Below are 27479 nucleotides of genomic sequence, written 5' to 3' on the forward strand. Positions count from 1 at the left end.
TGGATTGTGACCACACATGGCATGAATGTTTGTTAGAATATCCTTTACATTTTTTTATCCTTCTAAGACATGGCCACCATTACTAAAAATTAAGGATTTGTTTAAATTACTCACATAACCGATGGGTTTAGCCAAATTTTCTCAGGGGACAAAAATTGATCAGCACGGTGAGACCAAGTTAAATATACTAGACTACTATAAAGATCCATGGTGAGGTGGACCTATGCCGAATATTTCATAGATATCTGCTGCTCGATGTTGGAGTTATTGCCCTTAAAGTGTCAAAAATGACTATGAAAGATTTATTTTATAATATGAAAACAGGGTGCATAACTAAGGTGCTCTCTATTGGTTAAATGATTCTTGTGACAATAGTACGGCAAGGTCAAGAGTCCAGCTTTAGAAAACTAAAGAGACTACTCAAAATAAGGTGAGCAATTCGGGCTCTCTAGAGCCTCGGTACAAAGTTGGTGAAATATATATAAATGTACATGAACTGCCATGGCTTGTCTGTATTGATCAGTCGATTTATATTATTATATAAATCATGAAAAAAAAATCTACAATAAATATAATTAAGATATAATTACTTGTACAAGAATGCTTGAAAAACTGTAATTTTGTTAAATATTTATATTTTTTGCCCTTGTAACATATTTTGGTTTTCCACTCTTTCCAATGAATTATCCTATTACTTATAAGTAATCTCTGTTCATATCCGAGAAGGAAGGTTGCCTAGAGTAGGTCAAGGGTTCATTGCTGCGGTGTTCACAGGTGGCCTTACATTTTACAACAAGGGTACTAATTTACTGCGTAGGCAATGTTATGGAACGCCTAAACTGTCTGATGAGATATACATTTGTTTACGTGTTGTTAACTTTATATTACTTGCTGTGGTTTTATAATTACATGTGGTCATTTTGTATTTACGTTATGTATGAACATCTTTACATTATGTCGTTTTGTCTTTACGTTTTGTCATTTCGTCTTTACGTTTTGTCGTTTTATGATTACGTTATGTCAACATATATTTACATTATGTAGATTTATCTTTACGTACAGTGGGTTTTTTATAACGTGAGGTCGTTTCATCTTTACGTTATGTCGATCTCTAAATACTTTATGTGCATTTTCTTTTCTTTACGTGCAGTGATTTCTTCTTTGCGTGATGTGGTTTCTTCTTTACGTGATGTGATGTTATTTACGTTCAATATTATCACAATTGATACACCTGGGACTCTGTTGATGACTTGTGCCAGATAATTAATAATTGAAATTTTCCAAGTTAAGTTGGTGCAAAAATTACCACCACTACCCATGAAAAAAAACACATCAACATGAACAAAAATGTTAATTTTTAACATATATACGGCGTACACTGGGCATGTTGCGGGCGATGGTTTTCATTATCGATGCATCCAACATATTTGCTAATTTCAAGAGCGTAGGCCACAATAATGTGTTTGGTTTTTTTTTTCATAAAAAGGGAAAATTCATGGAGAAATTCAAACGCCTGAATTGATCAGATGTGTTGAGTAAATCATTATCTTAATTATGAATGCCTAAAATATGAGTTTCACAGTGTCGATATGCTATGAATGAAAATTATGTTTGATACCGGGACCAGTTTTCTAGGGGTAGGGGTAATATTTTTAACATTTTTTGAAAATTCTTTCTTGAAAATTAGTTTTGGTGGTTTATTAATGTAGAAAATTAAATTTAGTCACGCAATAACTTGTAGAGTCGAATTTATGCAAATTTTCGCGGGAGTCGAAATTCCCATGTTTTTGGAATTAAAAAAAAATATTCTGACTACGAAAATCGCCACAAGTCAATCAACATAGTCCCAGGTGTATCAATTGTGATAATATTGAACGTAAATAACATCACATCACGTAAAGAAGAAACCACATCACGCAAAGAAATCACTGCACGTAAAGAAAAGAAAATGCACATAAAGTATTTAGAGATGGACATAACGTAAAGATGAAACGACCTCACGTTATAAGAAAACCACTGCACGTAAAGATAAATCCACATAATGTAAATATATGTTGACATAACGTAATCATATAACGACAGAACGTAAAGACGAAATGACAGAACGTTAAGATGTTCCAAGATAACGTAAATACAAAATGACCATATGTAATTATAAAACCACAGCAAGTAATGTAAAGTTGACAACACGTAAACAAATGTGTATCTCATTAGACAGTTTAGGCGTTCCATACAATGTGCTCATTGTAATACATGTGTGTGTGTGCAGCTGGGAATTATTCACCAAAACGGTGAATTTATCCAAATCGGGAGATTCGCCGAAACGGGCGAATTTTCGATGTATATGGAGAACGAAATTTCGATTGGTTTTCAATAGAAGACATGCGCAAAAAAGTTATCTTGAGCGCAATTTTTAAATACAGTCATTGCAAAGACATGGAAGAAAGGTTATAGTAGTTATCTGTCCCTGTTAATAATTCCACCGATCTCATCTCTCAGTAACTCATTTATGAACTAAAGCATTCTCCAAATGGGGAGAAAATGAACATTATACCAGCTAATTGATATTATAAATAAAAGTTAAACTAATATAAACTGACATGACAAACTTTATGAACAGAACTTCTATTTCCACTTCCACAGTCCAGAATATCATCCATCTTGACAAACTCCAAAGCAGCTCCAGTTCCGTAAGGTTGACGTTCCTCCACTTGTTTTTTTTTTTTTGTGTTATTTGTTTTGTTTTGTTTTGTTTTGTTTTTGTTTTGTTTTTTGTTGTTTTTGTTTGTTTGGTTTTTTTTTTTTTTTTTTGGGGGGGGGGGTTACTTGGTTAATGCTTTGAAATGAAATGTATTTTTATGATCACTTAAATATTTTCACAGTTCATTTATTGTTGAGACCTCGTCACCTGAAACTGATTCAGCTGACCAGTCATATAGCTTGTTTCCTGAACTAGACATGAGTGAAGTATGTACGAACACTGATGAACAGGAAATTCTGTTTTCAGTGCTAAATGACTCCTTGTACCTTGTTTCTCTGATAATGTTGTGTGCCTTTTCATCAAGACAATTGTGCCTTTATGTCGAAGTAATTTTATTGTATATAATTTTTTTTTCTAAATTTACATTTATTGTTAATTTTTAATACAATTACAAAATAATTGAGATTCACAAGTTTCATTACAATAGTTGTAGTTCTTTTTTATTTTGGAATTTCAGAATTGGGACTTTTTCTATTACTGGTTAACATTATTTAAAATTATGAATTTTAACATTTACTCTTTAAAGTTTTTCTAAAGCCTAATTAGATTTAATATTAAAAACTTTTAGTACTACAAACACATTTTTCCAACTCAAACAAAAATACAAAATTGTCATTCACAACAGCATAAAATGTTTTTTTTTCTGTGGGTTACAGATAATCAGTACAGTGGAAGTAGAGGTAGGGCCCAGTTTTTCGGACACCGCGGATCAGGCTGAAATATCTGTAGAAATTCCAAGTCAAGAAGGACATGTAATTACCATTTATTAAGTCATATAATTTCCTAAGAAGACATTGTAAAACTTTTTCCCACAAAAATATGAACTACATGTATCTTCTTAATCTTATCTCAACAACTGTTCAGCAAGCCTATGGGATATATGTGGTACATTGACACATGAAATGTATTGTTTTAAAAATGAACATAAAATCTGTCAAGCCAATGTGAAATTCTTATTAAACCATTTGTGCAGCACATGAGCATTAGAGTAACACTAATGAAAGATACATGCCAAGTTTCAAAGGACACCACACTCACTTAATCTACATACAAGATAAACAAAAGTTAAGCTGCAGAAGTTTCCATGCCTTGTCATAGGCTTTGGAGTCACCCAATTTTTTTTAGAAGTGTGTACAATTTGACAAACTCCTATCTAAAAGTTATTACATATAAACAAGACCAAACAAACAATAAAGAAGCAAAAATTTCCTGTTTTGTCTCTCTGACTCCTACTCCATATGTTTTCATTTTATATAAATTAATTTATATGTGTGACCATGACTATGTAATCCATGTGTGCTTTGAACGTTTTTTATTTATATATAAAGATCAGGAAAAATCATCACAAAGGCCCTATCTCAGAGGATTACATTAAAGAAAAACTGAAAAGACAAAAAACATTTTCAAAAAGAAGAAAGACATTTTTGAAACAGGTAAGTGACAATCAATTCACCAGTGACCTCACATTTTGCATGATCCTCATAAATTGCAATTGAGCTCCTTTTTGAATCAAACAAGAAAGACTGTTACCACAGCTCATTATATGTCTACACATTGTGTCTAAGCTTCATGTAAAGTTTCAATGAAATCCTTTGAACGGTTAGGTAGGAGATGCGCTTACAAGATCTTACAATTTAAAACGTGTTGCATGATGAAGTATCTTCCTCTATGCAAATCTATATTTGTTTGGGGGGTTAATAATGATATAACTATGATAATAATATAGGGTAAAGTAATTTAACTCAAATGAAAATAGTCATTATTCATCTGAATGATATTTTATTATTACTGTTCACCTACACATGCATCTGCTGTTTGTTTGTTTGTTGGGGTTTAACGTCCGAGCAGCAATATTTCAGCTGTATTCAGACGATTCATCTGCTGTAATTGACTCTATAACTGTGAAGTAAAAACTTCTATAACATTTTTTTCGTTTTTGACTTGACTGATTTTTGGAAACACTCCTCCAACAATTTTGCTTTCCCTGGTCTTCTGTATTGTTCAATACTCCATTATAAGTTTAGTTATGTCACTTTTGACCTATTTTCAAGCAGCATTTTACTGTCAGCCTCACTCTGTGTGATGCATATATATTCAAGTCGAGCACTTGTATCATCACCAAGAAAATTGTTGAAATATTCATTCCTATTCTCCATTGCTAGGGTTGTAAAATCAATTAGTTCCTTGCTGAGGAGAATGCTACCATCTGCACTATAATGTTGCTGCTCGGTGTCTGTTGAAAGTAAATACTTTATCTCGCGAAAAAGCTGCCTTACACTACAAATTTCGTCATATTTAATAGATGGTACAATATTGTGCTTGGAACTGACCTCCACTTCAGCAGTCAGTTCTAAGAATGATTTTGTGAGCTAAAAGACTAATTGACTCTAGTTAGAATAACACTGAAAACTTATTGCTTTAAATGCAAACATAGCAATAATAATAATTTTCATTGATTAATACAGTTTTGTTTTGTAGGCTAGACAACTTCATAATATGTGTGATACTCAGATAAAGGTTGAAATAATAGCAGAAAGTGGGGCCAAATTTTTCTGTGTACATTCTTAGGTTTTTTCCTTGTCTGTTGGTTAAATTTTAATCATTCTAGTCGTGTGTATGCCTCTTTTTCTTGGACTTCAACCAATTAAATGCGATCACCGGAAACCAGTAACAATGAAAATATCTTTTCGCTACCGTACCTTGCAATTATGTTTTCAAGTGCCTTGTATAATCGATAAGTGCGTTCTGTGTGATAACGCAGATATTTGCTCCCACTTTCAAATATTTAGCCTGACTAGTATATATCACGTATATTTGGGCTAAATATGTGAAATGCAGCAAGCACCTGTGGTGAAAACGCCATTTCCCAAATATCGCTTTGTGACGTTAGTTCATTGTTAACGTCACTGAACAGATATTTGAAAGTAAAAAAAACAAGCCGTGGCACTGAACAAAAAAAAAAAAAATGAAAAATGTGCCGTGGCACTGAAAGGGTTAATGAATTCGTGGGAGGTAATTTAAGCAGTCACAAACCATACCGCGCCTTATAGGATAACTAATCTGATTGATGTGCAATGATTTTAACCATCTATAACCAAATACACATATATATTGATTGACTTAGTGCAATAGAGTACATAACATGGATGGATAATTGATGTTTGTTTTGTTTGTTGGGGGTTTAACGTCCGAGCAGCAATATTTCAGCTATATTCAGACGATGAACATGAAATTGATGATAAAATGAACATGAAACGATGATGAAATGAAAAAGGGATGGGACACAAGGACAATAGGGTCGACAAATATTGATTGCCACTGGAAATGGGGAGAGGTGGGAAGGGTCGGGCAATTTAGCCTCCTGTGGTGGAGTCCTATGGTTCCTACTCCGGGAGAATACCACAGTAGGATTCTTTAACGTGCGAGGAACGTGGCATTTTTCCCAACACGGTGCACCACTATGGTTAGCGGTCAGGTTTTCCGTATTATAGCCTGACAACCCCAGTATGTAATACGCCAGGGGTACCCCATTCCACCACCTGCGGCACACATCCCAGTTGCTCTGTGGGCAGAGCGCCCTAGCCCCGGCTAGGGTTCTGAACACTATTTAGTCGCCTTTTACGACAAGCTTAGCGCTGCTGCAGGCCTATTCTTTTAACACCCGGACCTGCACGGGGCTAATTGAATCTCACCAGGGACTGGAGTTATTCTCTAGTATAGTAATATTGTAATTTAACTGAAACGAAATTATAGGAATGGACTTTATGCAGAGCCTATAGCTAAAGTTCCAGGCCTGCAGTTATCCAGGAAGTGGGGAAATCTACACAAGGCAACAACAACAACATGGCTGTTGTTACTAAAAATAGAACATGGAAGAATTTTGTAAATAACTCAAAAACAGTTTGGTTTAGCTGAAATCTGGGTGGGTAAAATTGTTCAGCGTAATGGGATGGGCCTATGCCGAAATTTTCAGAAAGACCCGTTAATAAAAAGTTATCAAGGGAACCAAGATTCTAGCGGAAATCAAAAGAATCCAGGGACAAAGGCCAGACATGGAAAACAGACAAACATAACAGAGAATATAAAGCAACTAAAATAACACATACAAAGTAAAAAAAGTAATTGAGCAACTCGGACTAAAAACAATCGCCGAGTTGCTCATAAAAAGTCAAGTTTAGGGCTGACGAAAGAGGAAAGGAAAACTATGACACGTTGAACAAATCAGTTTTCATGATGCAAATGGACACACCATAACGATCCACGGGTTCATGATGACGACCATAATATTTCTGTAGTGATGACCAATCTTGTATACATGGCAACATAATCCTGTTCCAGAAGCCTAATTGTAAGATGTCCAGCGCGATTACTCTAACAATGAGTCGTCCGACATCTTTGATCTCCTGCAGACTTTATGCCTTAATTATCATATGGGTAATTTCTGCAGTTGGAAGTTTCTATCATAGTCTTCAAGATATTGGCTGAAAACTGTAATAAAAAACTTCATTTTTCATCTTTCTAGGACAGTAACTCTAACAAGGAGTCATATAACAACTTTTGAAGCACTTAGGATCATTTCCTGAATTTTGCTAAATCTAACGGTTATGAAGAGATATATGCGAAAACTTCAGACCCTCATGTTCTATTTAGAGTAACCGCCGCCATGTTGTTCAAAAAAACAAAAACCCCCTCTTCAGTTATTGCAGGTTACCGTACAGAACATACGTACCAAGTTTAGTTCAAAATGATCAAGTAGTTTCAGAAGAGATTTTTGGAAAATTTTAAAATAGCCAGAAAACAAAGAATTATAAGGCAGTAACTCTATTCCAGCAATGCTAGAGGTCTGGCAAGCTATTTTCTGACTTGGTGTCATCCTAACCTCTAGCATCTGACATGTTGAAAGCCATCGCTAATAATAATTAGCTAAACATATGGAGCGCCTAAACTGTCTTATGAGATACACAACACGTGTTGTCAATTTTATATTACTTGCTGTGGTTTTATAATTACATGTGATCATTTTGTATTTACATTATGTAGGAACATCTTTACTCAACATATCTGATCAATTCAGGCGTTTGAATTTCTCCATGAATTTTCCCTTTTTATGAAAAAAACCCACATTATTGTGGCCTACGCTCTTGAAATTAGCAAATAGGTTGGATGCATTGATAATGAAAGCAATCGCCCGCAACATGCTCAGTGTACGCTTTTTATATGTTAAAAATTTTGGTTCATGTTGAGGTTTTTTTTCATAGGTAGGGGTGGTAATTTTTGCACCAACTTTACTTGAAAAAGTTCAAATATTAATTACCTGGCCGATTTGAAAGCTTAGACACTATACAAATCTACTGTATCACACAAAAGCTTGTTTAAACTACGGTATTCTGGAAAAGATAATAACGGGTGATATAGAAGAAATTCTGAAATTCTGTAAATTCTACTTTTTACGATTTTATAGTAATTGTAACCCTATAAAAAAAATCACACGCCTGAATTGTTCAGATATTTTGGGCAAATAATTATCTTTTAAATTATGAATGCCTAAAATATGAGTTTCACAGTGTCGGTATGCTGTGAATGAGAATTATGCTGGATACTGAGACCAGTTTTTTCGGGGAAGGGGTTAAATTTTAAAACACTTCAAAAAAATCTTTCTTGAAAATCAGTTAATGGTGGTTTATTAATTCAGGAAATTTAATTTCTATCGAATTATTCAAAATTTGAGACGTTTTAGTCGAGTAATATCTTGTAGAGTCGAAGTTATGCGACTTTTTACGTGAATATTGAAATTTCCAGTTTTGCATTTATTATTATTATTATTATTATTTTGTTTTGGTTTCATAAATTCTGACTACGAAAATTGCCACAAGTCACCAACAGAATCCAAGAAGTATCAGTTGTGAATATCCAAAACATTAATAACAAATACTAGTAAGCCATTTTTCACTAAAGAATAAATACTCTAGGGGTTTTGACATTAAAAACTATGTCAATTTAAGCGATTTCTATGAGACAGCTCCATTGTATTCATTTTGATATAAAACCCATGTGTTACCGCAACTTTCTTAGTATCATTGTAGAGCCGAGACATTTGGCAGCATATTAATACATACATATATGAATTTACTTCGTTTTGCAGAAAAAAAAGAAGTTAGAAGTATAAAAAACGTAAACAAGATGCTCCAAGGATCCTAAATAGCTCACCTAGTTATTTTTTTTTCAAGGACAATAACTCTAAGGATCTGTCCAACAATTTTGACTCAATGAACACTTTGGTAGGACTTATCAGAAGGATCCTTTTATCAATTGAAAGTTTCATTCTGTCTATTATAGTTTTCAAAATATTGGCTGAAAATTGCTAAAAACATATTTTTTTGCCTTTCAAGGGCAGAAAAATTAACAAAGAGTCATCCAACAAGTTTGATCCCCCATAAACATTTGTAGGGCGTGTCATAAGGATCATTTCAACAATTTAAAGTTTTATTCTATCTTTCATAGTTTTCAAGATATTGGCTAATCATTTTTCATATTTCAAGTGCAATAACTTTAACAACGAAACGTCTGACAACTTTTTCTCCCTGGAGACTTTAGTAAGCCTAATAATAAGGATCATTTCAGCAATAAAAAAAATTTGGCAAAACCTAACGGTTTTGGAGATATATGCGAAAAACTATTGTCTGACCCCTATGTATTATTATTAGTAACGGCGGCCATGTTTTTCGACGAAACAAAAATCCCCATTTCAGTTCTATGGAGGATACCACAAGAAACGTTCATATCAAGTTTGGTTCTAATTGGTTAAGTAGTTTCAGAGAAGAGTTTTGTATAATTATTAACGACGATGGACGGCGACGGACGCCAAGTGATGGCAATAGTTCACATGGTCTTGGGACAGGTGAGCTAAAAAATGATTTTTGTCTCAACGAAGTATAAAATGTAGCCCAAAATATAAAAAAAGTATTGTTTTGAATTGATCAGATATGTTGAGTAAATCATTATCTTAATTGTGAATGCCCAAAATATGAGTTTCACAGTGTCGGTATGCTGTGAATGAAAATTATGTTTGATACTGGGACCAGTTTTCTAGGGGTAGGGGTAATATTTCTAACATTTTTTGAAAATTCTTTCTTGAAAATTAGTTTTGGTGTTTAATAATGTAGAAAATTAAATTTAGTCACGCAATAACTTGTAAGAGTCGAATTTATGCAAATTTTCGCGGTAGTCGAAATTCACGTTTTTTGGAATTCAAAAAATATATTCCGACTACAAAAATTGCCACAAGTCATCAACAGAGTCCCAGGTGTATCAATTGTGATAATATTGAACGTAAATAACAAACAAGCTATTTTTTACTATAGAATACTCTAGGGTGATTGGATAGAATACCCAAGTGTATTTCGTTCAGCATTTTTCTGATCGGCGTTTTGACGTCTATTTTGCCTTTTACGGACTGATTTGAAAATTACACCGGATCGAAAAGTTCCGGGGTCACACGTCATCATGAAATTTTTGTCCACATCACGTAAAGAAGAAACGACACCACGTAAAGAAGAAATCACTGCACGTAAAGAAAAGAAAATGCCCATAAAGTATTCCGAGATCGACATAACGTAAAGATGAAACGACCTCACGGTATAAGAAAACCACTGCACGTAAAGATAAATCCACATAACGTAAATATATCTGGACATAACGTAATCATAAAACGACAGAACGTAAAGACAAAATTACTGAACGTAAAGACGAAATGGCAAAACGTAAAGACAAAACGGAATAATGTAAAGATGTTCCTACATAACGTAAATACATAATGACCACATGTAATTATGAAACCACAGCAAGTAATATAAAATTGACAACACGTTAACAAATGTGTATCTAATCAGACAGTTCAGGCGTTCCATATAAACATGTGTTTTAAAATACTTTATGTCTTTATTTACATAAAAGAAGTCTAACCTACCGGAAATCGAACGACAAAAATCCTAAACATTTGTTAAATAACAAGAAAACATTTGTAATGAAGACTGTTGTCAAATTGACCAGCAATTTTGAATTAGATCACTAATTTTACGGATTAAATATATTTTTGACAAAACGGACTTAAAGTTGGTAAAGGCAATTCGTTGGTCAATTTGATATGTTCGTTTCGCAAATTTTAAAATCCATTATTTTATCAACCGGAATTTCACACTCAAAAAGCTAAAAACTAAATATGAAGTTCATTTTAACTGCTTTTACAAAGGACTTCCAGGATTGCTGGATTTTCTCATCAGGTAGGTCATTGTTTTTCTTTAGTTTAGCCACTTTCTCCCGTGTAATGGTAAAGAAACTGTATAAAACGTTTTAAAGGGAATATATTTATCTAGAAAACAAGTGCCTTCGATACTTCCTTTGAAATTCAGAATTGCTACCGGTACTTTTCAAGCTAGCAAGAGTTTTTAATCCAACATCAATGACCAACCAAGTTCCCCTCAAAATACCCTTTTGTTAGCTCCATTAAAACTGCTATGAAATTGCATTAAAGTCTCTAGAAAATACATAGTTGACAGAATTAATCTATAAGCCAGTAGTTAAGTGTAACTTTGAAATGTCTTGGATTGTCTATCAACACATCAAAGTTATTCCCTAAGAGCAAGTAGAATTTTGGTCCAATAAGTGGATATGCGTGTTAACTGTAGTTATATATTTTGAAATTCCAGATTTGGGCGTGTATGCTATGCATTCATGTATTGTAAGCAGTGCATTTTTGAAAGTGTACCAAGGAGTAACACTTCTCATTTTTCAGTGCTTTCATCTATTCTGTATCATTTTTTAAATAAAAAAACAAGCGGCTCGCAGGTTGTATTTTTGCATTTCAAGGGCAACAACTCTAAAAAGGAGTAGCCTAATAACTTTTGATTAAATTCGCTTTTGTAAACCTTGCAGTAAGGATCACTTCCATCAATTGAAAGAATTGGGCTAAACCTAACGATTCTAGAGATACATGTGAAAAACTTCCGTCCTACTCCTATGTTCCATGTTTAGTAATGGCAGCCAAGTTTTCAGACCAATTGAAAATCCCAATAACAGTTATCTGCAGAAAACCCTAAGGAACATTCATACCGTTTGGTTCAAATTGGTTCAGTAGTTCTAGAGAACAGCTTTTAAAAATTTTTAATGAAGACAAATGCCAAGTGATGACAATGCCAATAGCTCACAGGGCATTGTACAACCTGTCCAAAACGTGTGAAAAAGGCATTAAAACAAAATTTTAAGAAAATATGATTTGAAATTTAATTCTTAAGATGTATTAAGTTGATTCGATAATTTTTCTTTGAGCAGCATTCTACTTCCAGTATATTTGTTTCTGTTACACAATCTATTGTCCTGTACGAAAATCAGTCATTTTAAGGCCAATTCTCATGTATTGATGATTAATATGCATCCCAATGCTCTAAAAATGGTTTTTATGTAAAAATGTGCACATTGTACACACCAAAATACAGTACCTGTTCTATTAAAGGAAACAAGTTTGTTTACAAGATTAGGGGACAGAAGTCACTCAAAATCTTAACACTAAATTCTTACTGCATTATGATTTAAGATAAACAACATACAATTCTTTAAGAATACTTTAATTCAATGTAGTAAAAAGATTTAAATTTGTAATATTTAGTTAAAAATTAAACTGAAATTTGTTATCAACAAGACATAAACTTAAATTCATATTTACTGACACTTAATTTCTGTTTCATGACAAAAAATACATGTACTCAAGACTGAACTTCATTTCATATCAATAACATTATGAACAAATATTTCCATTTGTACAATTACTTAATAATAGATTCTTGAATTTGTCATTCTTGATTATAATTAATGAATGAGGGAATCTATCAATTCAACAACGGGTAAAATTTGTAAAATGATTGACACTGAATTTTTTTTTTTTTTAACAATATATATGTACAAAAAACTCCTCCACAAACCTCATCATGACAACATGATTTTAATTAAGCTGCCTTTGAGTTAATTCTGAAAAGACCATGCAAGAATGTGAAGCTCTGTAAAATACTGTTTAAACGGACTGATTTAATAAATGCTAAATTAATTCTTGTATATAAAAAATTTCTTCTTGCATGCCCTTTTCAATGCTGACATGCATAACAACTTGATGTGATGATTAAATGTGACTTTGGTTATAATGAGATTGATGAATCAAAATGAATGACCAAGCTGAATGCATGCCAACAACTCTCTCCTCAAAAAGGAGACATCTCCTCATAACCACCTCAACTTATAAAACCGGAAGACAATGCATAGTTCTCAGTAGGCTGATCCCAATTTCAAAGTAAAAAAGCAAAATTATTATATACCAAAATATAAAGTTAGCTGAATTATTGGTCAAGTAAAACTTCATACAGCTATAAATAAAAGCAAATATTAGATCACAGCATGATCACAATATCATTTTTCAGCCAGGATTTTTACTGTGCATGTCTAAAAGCCTAATATTAAAGTTCTGCTTACTTAACCATTCATGCAGAACTCATTAACTATCAAACTTGTTGGTGTTACATCAATACTCAACAAAACTCTCCCAAAGTTAAAAATGCTAGTAGACAAAGCATTTACAACTATTTTTGATGTATTTTTTTAATTTACATACCAATACCTTGCATTATTTGTAAACATCTACTTCACTAGTTTCCATACAACCACAACTTCCCTTGATATATCACAATATGTTTATCAAATAATGACTTTTGAATAACTTTTTTTTTCACTTGACACCACAAGCTGCCTTGTTTAGAACCCTGTAATACTAAAGCCACTTCTCTTCTGATCTCCAAAAGCATTATAAAAAATGGACGGTTCTTCCTGAGGTTCCCTGATACAGAGAACTTTAACGTTAACCCATCATCTTTCCAAAATCTGGTATCTACAAGGCACTTATCTTTTACGAAGAATCCCTTTACTCACTTCACATTTTCAAGTGCCTTGTACCCTTTAACTATGAAAGGAAAAAAAAAACGTTAAAAAAATTCTGTATCCTTCTCACTTTCAAGGTTCCTCCAATTCGAACCCTCTACTATAAAATGTCTAACAAAAAAGTCAAAAAAATAATCAACAACAATAACAATTTCAATTGTCTTGGATTAAAAATTGTACATGCAGTGCATAAGTTTTGAACTTCATGCAAAACACCATAATCTGCACTTAACATAAAATCTGAGTCAGTATAAAAAAATTGAGAATACAAGCATGTATTCAGCTATACAATGAGGACAGCTATTTTAAGATGATTAATATGGAATGACGTTCCTTCCAAACCTTCTCAACCTTGACAACTTTGGAGTTACACAAAAAATATTTACAATATGAAAACTACACAACATTTCAGCTATAGTCTGGTCATTTAAGCACATAAAAACATCTTACTTGGCAAATTTGTAATTCATTGCAGTCTCAACTATTCATTATCCCAAAGTCCCAAATTGCACTTTATCAATAATAATACAAAAAAAAAGAAACAAATTATCTTTTTAATTGAAGACACTTAAATTTTTTAGCCTTGTGTTGAATAGTCATCATTTGAAGAAGTTACAATGCAAATACTCAATCCTTGAGGAAAACAACAAAATCAAATCTACGAAGATTGTTAAAGAGACCCTTCACAATAGTCTCTGCCACTACCATTAGAACATTTACAAAATATTCCTAAGTTATCTCAACTCAGGACCTCTGGAGGAAACTTTATGCAGGCACCTCCTAAGATGTGGTACCACTCATGCATCAGGGCAATCCCGGGCAAAGTGACCATACTCGCTACATTTATAGCACTTGACATCAGCATTCCTGTCACCACCACCTCCACCTGAACAGTTTCTGGCAAAGTGTCCCATCTCCCCACACCTGTAATCAGTATGTCAAGATGTAAGAACAATGCTGGATCAAAATACAAGAGTTGTCTTAAACTTCATTTTGGATTTTTCCATCTTAGACCCTTTTGAATTTATACTGAGGATAGTGGGTGCTAAAAGAAGGCTTAGTGCAGCACAATTTTACGTTGATCTGTGTTTCTAGCAGAACAATCTTTTCTATGGACATTAAAAAATATTTGTTAACAATACTTAAAGTACAACATACTTGTAACATTCTACATCCCTCATGTTGCCACCTCCACCTCCACCTCCACGGCCTCTGCTATCACGGGCCTTACAATCCCTGGAAATATGACCAGTTTCACCACAACTGTAGCATTTACGATCATCATCACTTGCACTGTCGGGGCAATCTCTGGCAATGTGGCCACTTTTTCCACAGCTGTAACAACTGGCACCATCTCCTCCTCTAGCTGATTGTGGACAATCTCTCTTCATGTGTCCAGATTTTCCACAGTTGTAGCATGCGCCTGTAAACAGTCATACATAAAAATTTTTTTTTTTAAATTAAACACACAACATACATGTACATGACTTGATAAAATTGTGAACATGGAATTTTTGCATAAGTTCATTACTACCAACTCAAGTCTGAATTTCTTGCACCACCACCACCCCCTAACTGAAACATTCTTTTTGTAAGATGTGCAAACCCAATAATATATCAGCATTCTACAAGATGTTACATACATCTTGCCATATTACAATTGCTGATCAAAAAAGGTACTGGGCAAATGGAGCATTTTAAAACAAAAGAACTGAAAAAAGATTTCATTAATTGGAATGGCTTGTAATATCCACAAAACCAAAATTCAAATAACAAAAATATGACATGTAGAAAAAATAATAAAATAAGAACAGCAGATTACACTGTGTTTATACACTATTTGAAGATCATTACATAATATTATTAAAGATGTGTCCTCCAACTAGAAGAAATTGTGACACAGGCATACAGCAACAAGCAGTAGAGCACGATGAAATATTTTTAGAAGCAATAAGTACATTGTATTTCCAAACACGAATAGGCAAAAAATTCTTACACGTTTTTCTACATCATTGACAAGTTGTAAAATCCTAGATGATGCAGTGAGTCTGAGAACAGAATTATAAGTTGGTTACGAACAATGAACTCTATTAACACTTATATATCATGTATATTATATAAGGGCGAAAAGACTACAAGATCTTATATTACAACAGTATTTTCAATATTTTGGTGTATGGTGCTGCCCCTCCAAATTACAGTTCCTGATTTCATACACACTAAGGGTCAGTAGTATCAGGGATCAAGTTTTACTGGAAATACTCACTAATTGCGAGTGGAATTTCAATTTAGCAAGTTGAAGTTACATCATGCCAGCAAATTTAAGCAGTGTTTTTTTCTTATTGCCAAGTTTCACTTTCAAGCGTCTGGATCATTAGAACGCCTGACGCGAAGGTTATTTATCGTGCCTTACAGCATTTTACTGACCGGGGTAATTTACAAGAAAATTAAACGGCCTTGAAAGGTCAATATGTATTATGCCAGCATGAGTCGACAAATTGCGGCTTTTTAAAAATAACAAATGGAAACTCTCAAAAGTAAGCTTAGATCATGCAGATAGTGGAACCACAAGGCACCTGGACAATATCAACAACATTGTCATTAATCGAGAAAATTAAACGGCCTTGAAAGGTCAATATGTATTATGCCAGCATGAGTCGACAAATTACAAATTAAATTCAAATCATTTAATGAGAATTGGCAATTTATTTTAGCAAGTAGAAAAAATTAACACTTGCTTTTTTTTAGGAAGAGGTAAAAAATGGGGAAAATCAATCCCTGAGTAGTATTAGTAATATGTTGTAGTGATCGTATCGAAAGTACAATGTAAAAGTATCGTTGAAAAATAAATGATAAATATTGTATCATGAGGTGACTATCGTTTCAGTCATAGTATCATTAAATTATACCAGTGTTACCAGTAAAAGCCCAAGAAATTCTTCTGTTTAAACAAAGAACACATCAAAAACTGATCTTTACAAGTGAAATTTGTTTTAATACAGGATCTACATTTTCTTTCTGAAATTAAATTTTCAAATAATGGAAAGCAATCTACATTTACAAGTCATTCATTGAGAACAAGACCCATAAGATTTGCTTCACCCTCATATATTTGTCAGCACAGAAGTATTTTCAATATGTACATAAGCACTTAACAAGTTTCAGTGTGGATTACAAATTTTAGTGGTCAAACCCAGTACAGGTGGGGCAAGTGAGGACATGTTATTAGTTTTTGACAAAACAATTAGTTGGGACACTATATTGCACAATTCCTTTAAAAATCAAGACCAAATATAAGAAAATTGATTTTTCCTGGTGTAGCCCCTTTGATCCCTTATAACTTAAAAATTGAAAGATATATCTGAAATCTGACTGAAAAACACCAGCAAGAATTTTTATCAGGAATCCAGTAAAAAACAATTGTTTTGATGTGGCCCCTTTGATCCCTAACAACTCAATAACCATAAGAAATATCTGTAACCTGATGATAAAAAGCAGGCAGGGCTTTTCGTGGATTCCAATTTAAAAAAAAATTGAAATCGGACCAAAAATAAAAAGTTAACTTTTGGGGCATTGACAACTTCGACCCCTGTAATTTGAAAACAATCCAAAACACATAATAAGTTTATCAGATTTAATAAAAAACACAATAATCCAAAAGAATTAAAATTAAAATTGATTTGGGGGGGGGGGGAATGAACATTCTACATGTGTTTTAATATTTTAATATAACACCTATTTTAAACACTTCTTGGCCCCTTTTTCTAAAATGGTAGGGGCCACTAAGTCCAAATTAAACATGAAGTTTCCTTAAGTGGTCAGTAAAATCATATCACAATTTCAGAACAATTGTTCAACCACAACTAAAATTATCGCATGGAAAGGAAATAACCCCAGATGACGACTGCACCATGAAATTATACCACAATTATTTGGTGGTCACATAAAAAAAGATAACACACATCTAAAAAATTCTCAACAATTGGATATTAAGCTGACCTCAGGAGATGTATATTTAATTGGCTTTTATTTATAACCATCCAAGGATTGACATTTTCATCATGAAGAGACCTCCGTATTTTCTATCAACTTCACTAATTAACTACCGAAGTAAACCACAACGCACTTAATTCAAACAACTCTACAAATGTAGACCGGACACAAAATCAGTTTTCTCTACTGTGATAATGTATGTAGAACCTAGTAAAGTTTTTTGAAGATTTTTTTATATATCTTTGTTCCAACAATGAAGTATGAATTCAGGATAAATGCACGCTTTTAAGGTCTTCATAAAAATTTCTTTAATACATGTGACAGGTAAAGACAAAGGAAGGACAATACCACTAATGATGGGTAGATTAAGCTGTGGGGACACAGCATTTTAATGTTAGCAAACAAGTTAAAATATTTCAACATGACATTGTTAGTAGTGTATACAACAGAATGATGCAAATGAATAAGTACATTTGAATTGATGAGGTAATGTTAGTGAATTCAAGATGGAATATGAAATCTACAAATGAAATTTTCAAAGAACGCTACACAGACACCCACCTTCCTCTACTTCCTCTGTGCATTCTTTGGCAAGGTGACCAAGTTTATTGCATTTGTAACACCGATCACTTTCCATCTTGCATTCCCGGGCAAAATGCCCAAAACGTTTGCACTTGTAACATTGCAGTCCTAATAAACAATAAAGGTTTTAACCAAAAATTCCCAAAATGAAAAATATAATTGAAGAACACCTTCACCATATTCTTTTTCAAAGCAATTCCAAGGCTAAGTATCAACACCAAGGCTCTGCATCACAATTTTTCTAAATTTTAAAAAGAAGTGCAACTTAAAATTTACTCTCAACAACATTCAAATGTATCTATTTCCTCCAATAGTTAACACATCTTAAGTCTACCTTATAAGATAAATTTCTATTGGCATAAAAATATACTATCATAAAAGCTGAAGCAAAAATGAACTCCTTTATTTTCTGAAGCTAACATGTTATCTTGCGATCACTTTTAGGGTAAAGTATGAATATAAAAAGTCTTGTAAACTTAAAAGTTTTGTCAGATTTATATGGTTTAATGACATGCAAAGTTACTAATCTGACATTTTAAGCCGCAATACCTACCACCACCGCCACCGCCTCTTCTGTCACCTTGTCTTCCACCACCACGTCTGCCATCACCATCTGGACACTCCCGGGCAAAATGGCCTGGCTTATTACATTTGTAACACTTATCACTCATCCTTTACTAACACCAACCTGAAAGGGCATTACAGAAGATGTACAAATATGATGTAAACTACTGTCAACCAAAATTTTAATTTCTCCACTCTTCACAGTTGAGTTGAGTAATGTCCTCCACTGTGACTCCACCGAAGTAAAATCTACGATAAAATTGCTCCAATTCTTTACTTTTCAATATTTTTTTTCCCTGTCCATAACTGAGAAATGTTATTAAATAGCTAGAACCATTAAATATACCTTGGTGTAAAGACAGGAGAAGTACACTACAATTTTTGAAATCCACTGTGGAGAGTGGAGAAATTAAAATTTGTGCTGACATTAGTGCTTTTACTAGTTATGATCATGATATATGTGTATTTCTCATTCAGTTTAAAAGTCATAATGGGTTTCATTAATTTTTTGCAATGCAGGTACCTTTGGTTTTGTAGGAGGTACTTTTCATCATTTTGCTTAATAAAAATGTATGAAATGTTAAAATTCTGGAAGTAAATGTACCTTTCACCAGTTTAGAAGGGTAAAAGTACCTGGTACCGCCTCTTAATGAAAGGCCTGTAAGCCTAGCAGCTTAAATCTGCATGTAAATTAAGGGTTTTTTTTTTGTATTCAGAGGGGCAGTGATTGGGATTACCGTGCGCCAGTCGCATTTCCTCTTTGAATGGCTCATCGAGTGTCTAATGTGTCATGTCATGTGCACACATCGAGTTTCGAACATTAATGGTGGAGTGTTGTCCACTACTCGTAACAGTAATAAAGGCACAAACATGTCTTTAAACAATGTTTTATTAGCTGCAGGTGGATATTTTGATTGCCACGTTTTCGAGGGGATTTGAAGACCAGGGAATGAAACAGTACTTAGTCGATTTTTTAGATTACATATTCTCGATTGCTTACGCGTTTGAAAGAACAATAAACATACTTTTAAAGAATAAAAATATTTTGACAATATAACATCAGAAAAGCGTGGACTTGCGGCCCCATTTGAAATTGAAAATGCCACCGAAGGCATTTTTAAGCTAGACCCAAAACAGAAGAAATAATCTTTTTCAAAGCCTAAAAAAAATATTAATGATAGTAATTACCAGAATCAAACTGAAATTGTAGAAACTAACTTGGCAGCTGGACACGCTTATGAACCCCCTATTGAAAATATTGATAATGGTGGAGACATATTAACTGAAGCATCCCAAAAAAATCCAAAATTTGATTGCAGCCAGACAAAAAAAAAGACTCTTTCCTATCATTTGCGATAAACAAATAGCCATGTAAGGGTCTAATTGATGGGAGATCTGTGGAGCTATGATGAAGGACTACACTCTACAGTATAAAAACTAAAACAGAAAAGAAAAGTGATTTGATGTGACAATTGACACAAAGCAGATGTACATTTGGTCTTCAATAGGAGTTTGCCAATCTCATTAGTGATGTCATATTCACTAATTTGTATATTATTAAATATCAATTTGTTTGGTAAATAAACAAATAAAACAACTGACAATTTCATGATTAGAATCCCAATTTTCAAAACTTAATAACTTTGTTATTTTACATCCAATTAAATATTTCATTCAGACGAAATTTATATTTGGTATGGCAATTAGTAACTCTTTTACTTGAAAAATAAATTTGAAATGATATTTATATGTAAACCACAATTATCATATAAAATTATTTTTAAAATTTTATACTCATATGGTCTATTACTCAGGGGTTCCATGAATTTTTTCAGGCTGGAGGTATCAAATAAATTTGGCAAGGGGTCTGGTGGCCTTTAGCAGCCCCAGTGGGTCCAGGGCAATGTCTTGGAGGGGGTTCAGGAGCTCCTGGATGTTAGCCTTTTTGAGATTTAAATTTTGACTAGAAAATATGGGATTACAAATAAGTCTGCAATATTTGCTTCAGTTTTGTTTAAAATATATGAATTTGAAATCAATATATATGATGAATCATAACTGATTTAGTCTCAAAACCCTGAAATCCAGAAGCTCCCCATGATTCCCACCAGATCCATTTCTAGACTAATGCTGATGAACTTCGCTGACTGTTTAATACTATGCCATTGTATATGAAATTTTGATAAATGTCTTAGTTTGTTCTTAGGCTTTTATTTACTTGTTACAAAATTTGAACACTAACACGTACAAATAAAAGCATCGGAACAAAACTGAACATTTATTCATTAAATGAAATTCCACAACATGTGGTGGTTCCTAGTGCTGATTATTTTCATAATAAAATTAAACTTTGTTGTTGTTTATTGCCTAATTAATACTGTGACATGTAGAGCAATTGCATGTGTCTTATTGTGAAATGTTTGTCTAAAAATGATTGTCTGATAAGAAATTCTATGCTTCTGAAAAAGAACAAGGCTAGCAGTTTTAGTCTGACGGACAGAATTTGTTTTAAACATTACAATGTATTTATTTTCTTTTATAATCTGTAGCAGTTTTGAATCTCTGAGCCAATATTTTTTTTTTATATTCTTGTGAGAAAAGGCCAGACATGTTCTTTTCAAACTTAGGGTTACCAAAATATTTTTACCAAACCCTCCCCACTGAATCGAATGGTCGTCCCTTAAATCATAATTGAATTCTGTAAGTCTGTTTCACGTATCGCCTAAAAATTCCTGCACAAATCACAACAAATATCCGGGAAAATGACAGGTATGGGGCAATTCCAAATACGAATGGCAGTTTTTTTACACGTTTTCATAGAATCTTCACCTGTGTTTAGCTTTTTGTTCAGCACAAAATAATCGGTGATTGACATTGTTCAGTCATCAAGTTTTCTATACATGGACACTATGTTAAACCGTCGTAGGTTAAAGCGATTTACCAATTAGATTCTGACGCGGATCTCGATGAAGACACCAATATAAACAATAATAAACAGTAAAGATCGTGATTTTGGAGACATACCCATAGCCTACAGACGAAATGATCTTAGATATCTATTTACTAGATTTTTCCTCATGATTTGTTTTGCTTTTATTTATTCTGCCGGTACCAGATGCTACCATAGCCGGGTAAAAGTATCGGGTAATGGCTCTCAAGGAAAGCACTGATTACTGAATATTTATTTAAAAATTCAATGGATTAAAGGGCTTTATAAGCAGTGTAACGAACCAACAAAAGATTTTTTCAATTATCTTAAAAAATGAAAAAGTTATAATTTAAAGTTAATGCCCCATGCCACTCAAATGATTTTTTGCCTATCGTAACCAAATCACATGTAAGTGATGACATCACGAAGAACTCTACTATATCTATGTCTAGCCGGCCTTAGCTGCTATTCCAAATTTGGCCTATTTGGTTTTTTTTTTTTCGTGATGATAAATTAGTAACCTACATGTAATTGAAAATTATGAAGTAGACTGCAAGATAATAATAGTGCAAATGGAAAACCTCATATAATAATTCCTTCTTGGCTCTTTTTGACATATATGAATTAAATAAAAAATAAAGGTAAAACAATTTAAGAAAGGGCTGAAGAATAAGAATCGACATACCAAGCATGGCAGAAGACGGTAGAAACCCTCCAATTTCTAGAACCAATAAGATCGCCTTACATAGAGTACAAGAACATTTCTCTAACATTCCTACAGAATGTCATTTCTTCCATGTTGTGTTTTGAAAGGGACCACTTAACACAAGAATAACGCTTGGACAGTTTAACACGTGAAACATGGTAAATTTTTTGCGAGCACGTGTCTCAAATAAATTTAGCACTCTCGGTTTTTTTCATGTTGATGAACAATAAAACCCCAGTAGGCGGTTTCCGAACTGACTAAACAGAATTCTATGTCCTGTCAATATTGGTAGTTATGACCGCCCTTACGACAAGATGTCGTCATTAAACTAGCATAACGAGTTTAAAAAATCAAAGATCTTTCAAGCGAAATAGAACTTTCAAACTGTCTCGACGAAATGCTTAGAATCAACGGGTCTCAATGGCCATGCGGTCTACACCTGCTGTTGCCAGAATGATGCGTATTTTCGCGTACACCGCCATTGTTCGCGCAATTTTACAGCAATTTTACTGAGATAATACGTTTTGGTTAATTTCATCTAAAAAAAACTTACCACTGCACCCTTAATCCTCCGTCCTAGCTCCAACTTCCTCCTCTCCTCTCGTTCTCGACTTGCTTTTCGTTTTTGCACACGGCACGGAATGGTAAATCAATGGGGTTTGCACACAGCGAAACAAAATACTTCTTATTTCTTATGTATATTTTACCCCTAATCTTGGGTAACTCGTGATGTACGTTTGTGGAAGACATGGCCTCAACATATAAAAAGTCCCAAAAGATGTGGCAACTGTCCTCCAGCTTTCTATAGGAGAATTCTTCGTGATGTCATCACTTACCTGTGATTTGGTTTGTGTTGACAAAAAATCCATTGAGTTGCATGGGAGCTTCAACTTTAAATCATCATAACTGTTTTTCATTTTTAAAGATAATTGAAAAATTCTTTTGGTTCCCTATACTGCCAATAAAAATCTTTTTATCAATGAAATGTTTAAATAAATATTAAGTAATAAGACTATATGAACATAAAATTTTAAAAATAATTTTATACGAAAATAGAGGTTTACATATAAATATCATTTCATATTTATTTTTCAAGTAAAAGAGTTAAAAATTCACAAACAAAATATGAATTATGTGCAGTAAAATAAACATTTTATAGAACCAAAATTGGATAGAAAAGAACAAAGTTATAAAGTTTTGAAAATTGGGATTTTGATCATGAATTTGTCAATTTTTTAGTAAGTTGTTTATTTTCCCACCAAATTGACACAATTTTGATGATATGCAAATAAGTAAATATGACATCACTAATGAGATTGGCGAACTCTCCTATATTCCCAACTTGAATAGCCTACACAATACGAATACGAAACCTTTATTTAAAAAAACCTTTACTCCAAAAAAAAGACGGTACATCTAGATACAAATATGTTGTTCTTGGTAGAGATTCCTCATACTTTGTAAAAATAAAGAGGACGCTTACCCTACCGGTGCACCTGGTCCATGCTCCCAGTTTTTAGTGGAGTCCGAGTTGTGTATGTCTGTTTTCCATGTCTGGTCTTTGTCCCTGGATTACATTCTTTTGATTACCGCTATAACCTTGGTTCCCTTGATTACTCTTCCACGTCGTTTTCCAAATATATACCGAAGAAGATGTTTTCAAAATGCTGGAATTTTTTATAGACAACTTATTTCTTTAGTATAGAGGACGCGTTTTTTCAACAAACAGTCGTCATTCCAATTAGGACTGCTCTTCTACCTGCTGACCTATTCCTTCAGTCTTATGAGGCTGACTTGATAGCTGATCTAATCCAAAGGAAGGAACATCGTTTAGCTAGATTCTTCAGTCTCACTTTCTTTTATATAAATGACGTATTATCGTTAATTAATCCTAGTTTCGGGGATTTTATACATCGCATCTACCCCAAAGTACTTGAGATAAAGGATTCTACATGCAGACCCTTTGAATTAAGCCAGGCTCATATCTTGACCTACACTTAGAGATCGATGGTCAAGGAAAACTATTTGCCATCTTTACGACAAACGTGGTGACTTTTCATTAGTATTGTCAACTTTCCTTTCATCTGTGGCAACAACCTTTCAGCAACTGCGTATGGAGTGTTCATATCACAACTCATACGTTATGCCATAGCTTGCGGAAACTACGCAGACTTTTTGTACCGCGCTAGAAGTTTAACAAATAGGCTTCAGGAACAGGGTTATGTTGCTACAAGATTGAAGTCATCACTACAGAAGTTTTATGGTCGTCATCATGAACTCGTGGATCGTTATGATGTATCCATCAGCACCACGAAAACTGATTTATTCCACGGGTCATAGTTTGCCTTTCCTTGTTTGTCTACCCCGGACTTGACTTTTTATGAGCAACTCGGCGGGTGTTTCTAGAAAAGCAGAGGACGCTTACCTTACCGGTGCACCTGGTCCATGCTCCCAGGTTTTAGTGGAGTCCGAGTTGCTCATTTACTTTTGTTACTTTGTATGTATGATTTTAGTTACTTTATGTTCTTTGTTGTGTGTGTCTGTTTTCCATGTCTGGTCTTTGTCCCTGGATTGCATTCTTTTGATTGCCACTATAACCTTGGTTCCCTTGAATACTCTTTCATGTTATTTACTGGACACAATTGAATGAAAATTGATATAATTGTTCCTAATGTATGAGCATTAGAAAATTTTATCCAAGAAAAAAAATATGGCCGCTCTTACAAAAATACATTGTCGCTTATCGAGCCAGGTGAGCGATTCATGCTCTTTAGATTGATACGTACTATTCACAATTCAAAGTGAACTGAAAGCATGGCTTGACAACGCAGAGTGTATACATATAAGAGAAGAGAAAACATCCAGCCAATTACAGAGCACATGTAAATCGTAAATTAAAATCGTTCACTAGTACAGCTATTGGTCTGGTCATTTAGTGAGGCAGATGTACGTAGGACTAGAACTAGATGCAAGTCGTTCCGGCCCAAGTTGTTCCGGTCCCAGTTTTTTTATTGTATATATATATGTATCATTTGGAAACAGGACGATGTTGAACGATCATGAAAGAACTGAATACAACAACAGAAAAGTCGTTCCGGCCCCAGTTTTTTTTTTTGACATGTATCATTTGGAGACAAGACGATGTTGAATTATCATGAAAGAACTGAATACAACAACAGAAAAACTTTCACCAAGGAAAACTTAAAGCCTTTGAATATGAACCTATACTTCTGCATAAATTTCAATATATTTTACCAGCATTGGAAACTCCATGATTAATAAACATGGCAAGATTTTTCATATTTATTATAATAGTTTAGGCTAAAAACCACTAATTCCACTTCCCATAGGCTTCTATGCTAATTTCACAATGTTCAATGGCTTCTCTGGACTTTACCTTAACTTTAACCTGCAGAGGACTATATATCAGCATGATTCTACATGTCAGCTCACAATCCTCAGAACAACTTCAAGGTTTGTTTGTTTGTTTGTTGGGGTTTACGTCCGAGCAGCAATGTTTCAGCTATATTCAGGCGATGAACATGAAGTGGATGATAAAATGAACATGAAATGATGATGAAATGAAAAATGGTTCGGGACACAAGGACAATTGGTCCAGAAATTTTGATTGCCACTAGAAATAGGGAGAGGTGGGTAGGGTCGGGCAGTTTAGCCTCCTGTGGCGGAGCCTTAAGGTTCATACTCCGGGAGAATACCACAGTAGGATTTTTTAACGTGCGAGGAACGTGGCATCTTTCCCAACATGGTGCACCACTATGGTTTGCGGTCAGGTTTTCCGTATTATAGCCTGACAACCCCAGCATGTAACACGCCAGGGGTACCTCATTCCACCACCTGGGGCACACAACCCAGTTGCTCTGTGGGCAGAGCGCCCTAGCCCCCGGCTAGGGTTCTGAGCACTATTTAGTCGCCTTTTACGACAAGCTTATTGCTGCTGCAGGCCTATTCTTCGACACCCGGACCTGCACAGCTCCTTTGACGTAAGTTTATCGGAGCAATTCAAATTAGCGAGGCCAAATATAAGTTAGTAAAAACACGAGAGAGAGGGGGAGAGGGGCGATGGATCTCTACATGTCTACTGACAAAGGTAATGTATCATTTATGTACTGTTGACCCTATATACTACGTCAAAGTATCAGATTTAACTACGATGTAAATATATTTGTGTCTGCATTCCTTTTTTATAATGTGTAAATTTTTGCCATTCAATCATAATTGACGGCCGCGTTTGGTGGAGACATCGATTAACTAAATTTATAAATTTACACAGTATCAATCGATTCCGAAGCCGGCAATTTTGATCACAAGAAATGCGCAATTTCTTTTTATTTTATACGATTCACAAGTAAAATTGATAATGCAACGAAATTTCGACATTTATTTTAAGAAAATTAATCATCTATAAACCAAAGCCGATGAACCTGTTAACGCTTCGAATGCCGATAAAGATGTTCTAGGGCCACATCTACAAGCTGCTCAACTGATGAAAAATTTAAAAATCGACCTAGGGAAAGCATCGCGGTATGATAAAAAAGATGAATTCAAAAATGGAATTGTTGACAAAAGTAGCCCGACATTGAACATAAATGCGTATGTACAGAATGTGGTAAGTATGCAGAAGTATCTGTTATAGAAACAGAAGTTTTCAGTCATCGTGGCGTACCAAAGATCCATTGATGCAATTTCACATTTTTGACTGCTTTTACTGTGAGCTCTTCGGATGATCTGCAACAAGATGGTGATGCTAATGTACGTAGCTACTATACTGCCTAATCACAAAGTTTAACTTTATCGTTGGTTTGGTTGCGACACAATATGTTCGGTTATCTGCAATTCTTCAAACCAGACTTTTTTCAAGCAGTTTAAGAAGCACAGGTCGTATCTCTGTTGTAGGAAAAGCGAGATATTAACACTGAGTGAGACTCAATATATGAATGAGCAGTTTC

General features: G+C 34.0%; 1 protein-coding gene across 2 annotated transcripts; it reads right to left on the reverse strand.

Moving 5' to 3' along the window:
* Positions 1-12026: 12026 nt before the first annotated feature.
* Positions 12027-23155, reverse strand: LOC148627506 (uncharacterized). 2 transcript variants are annotated; one of them, XM_088574124.1, is made up of 5 exons: positions 23066-23155; positions 18867-19001; positions 18293-18421; positions 14897-15161; positions 12027-14662 (listed from the first exon to the last, which is right to left on the reverse strand). In XM_088574124.1, the coding sequence occupies exons 2-5, from the start codon at positions 18982-18984 to the stop codon at positions 14536-14538; spliced, it is 639 nt and encodes a 212-aa protein (XP_088430250.1). In that variant the 5' UTR covers positions 18985-19001; positions 23066-23155; the 3' UTR covers positions 12027-14535. The 2 variants fall into 2 exon arrangements, with proteins under 2 accessions (XP_088430250.1, XP_088430255.1); XM_088574129.1 differs by lacking the exon at positions 18293-18421.
* Between the last annotated feature and the right edge of the window lie 4324 nt (positions 23156-27479).

This window comes from Perna viridis, chromosome 1 (genome assembly GCF_037379345.1).
Source record: "Perna viridis isolate PV_CMFRI_1.1 ecotype Kerala chromosome 1, ASM3737934v1, whole genome shotgun sequence".
NCBI classification, from domain to species: Eukaryota; Metazoa; Mollusca; class Bivalvia; order Mytilida; family Mytilidae; genus Perna; species Perna viridis.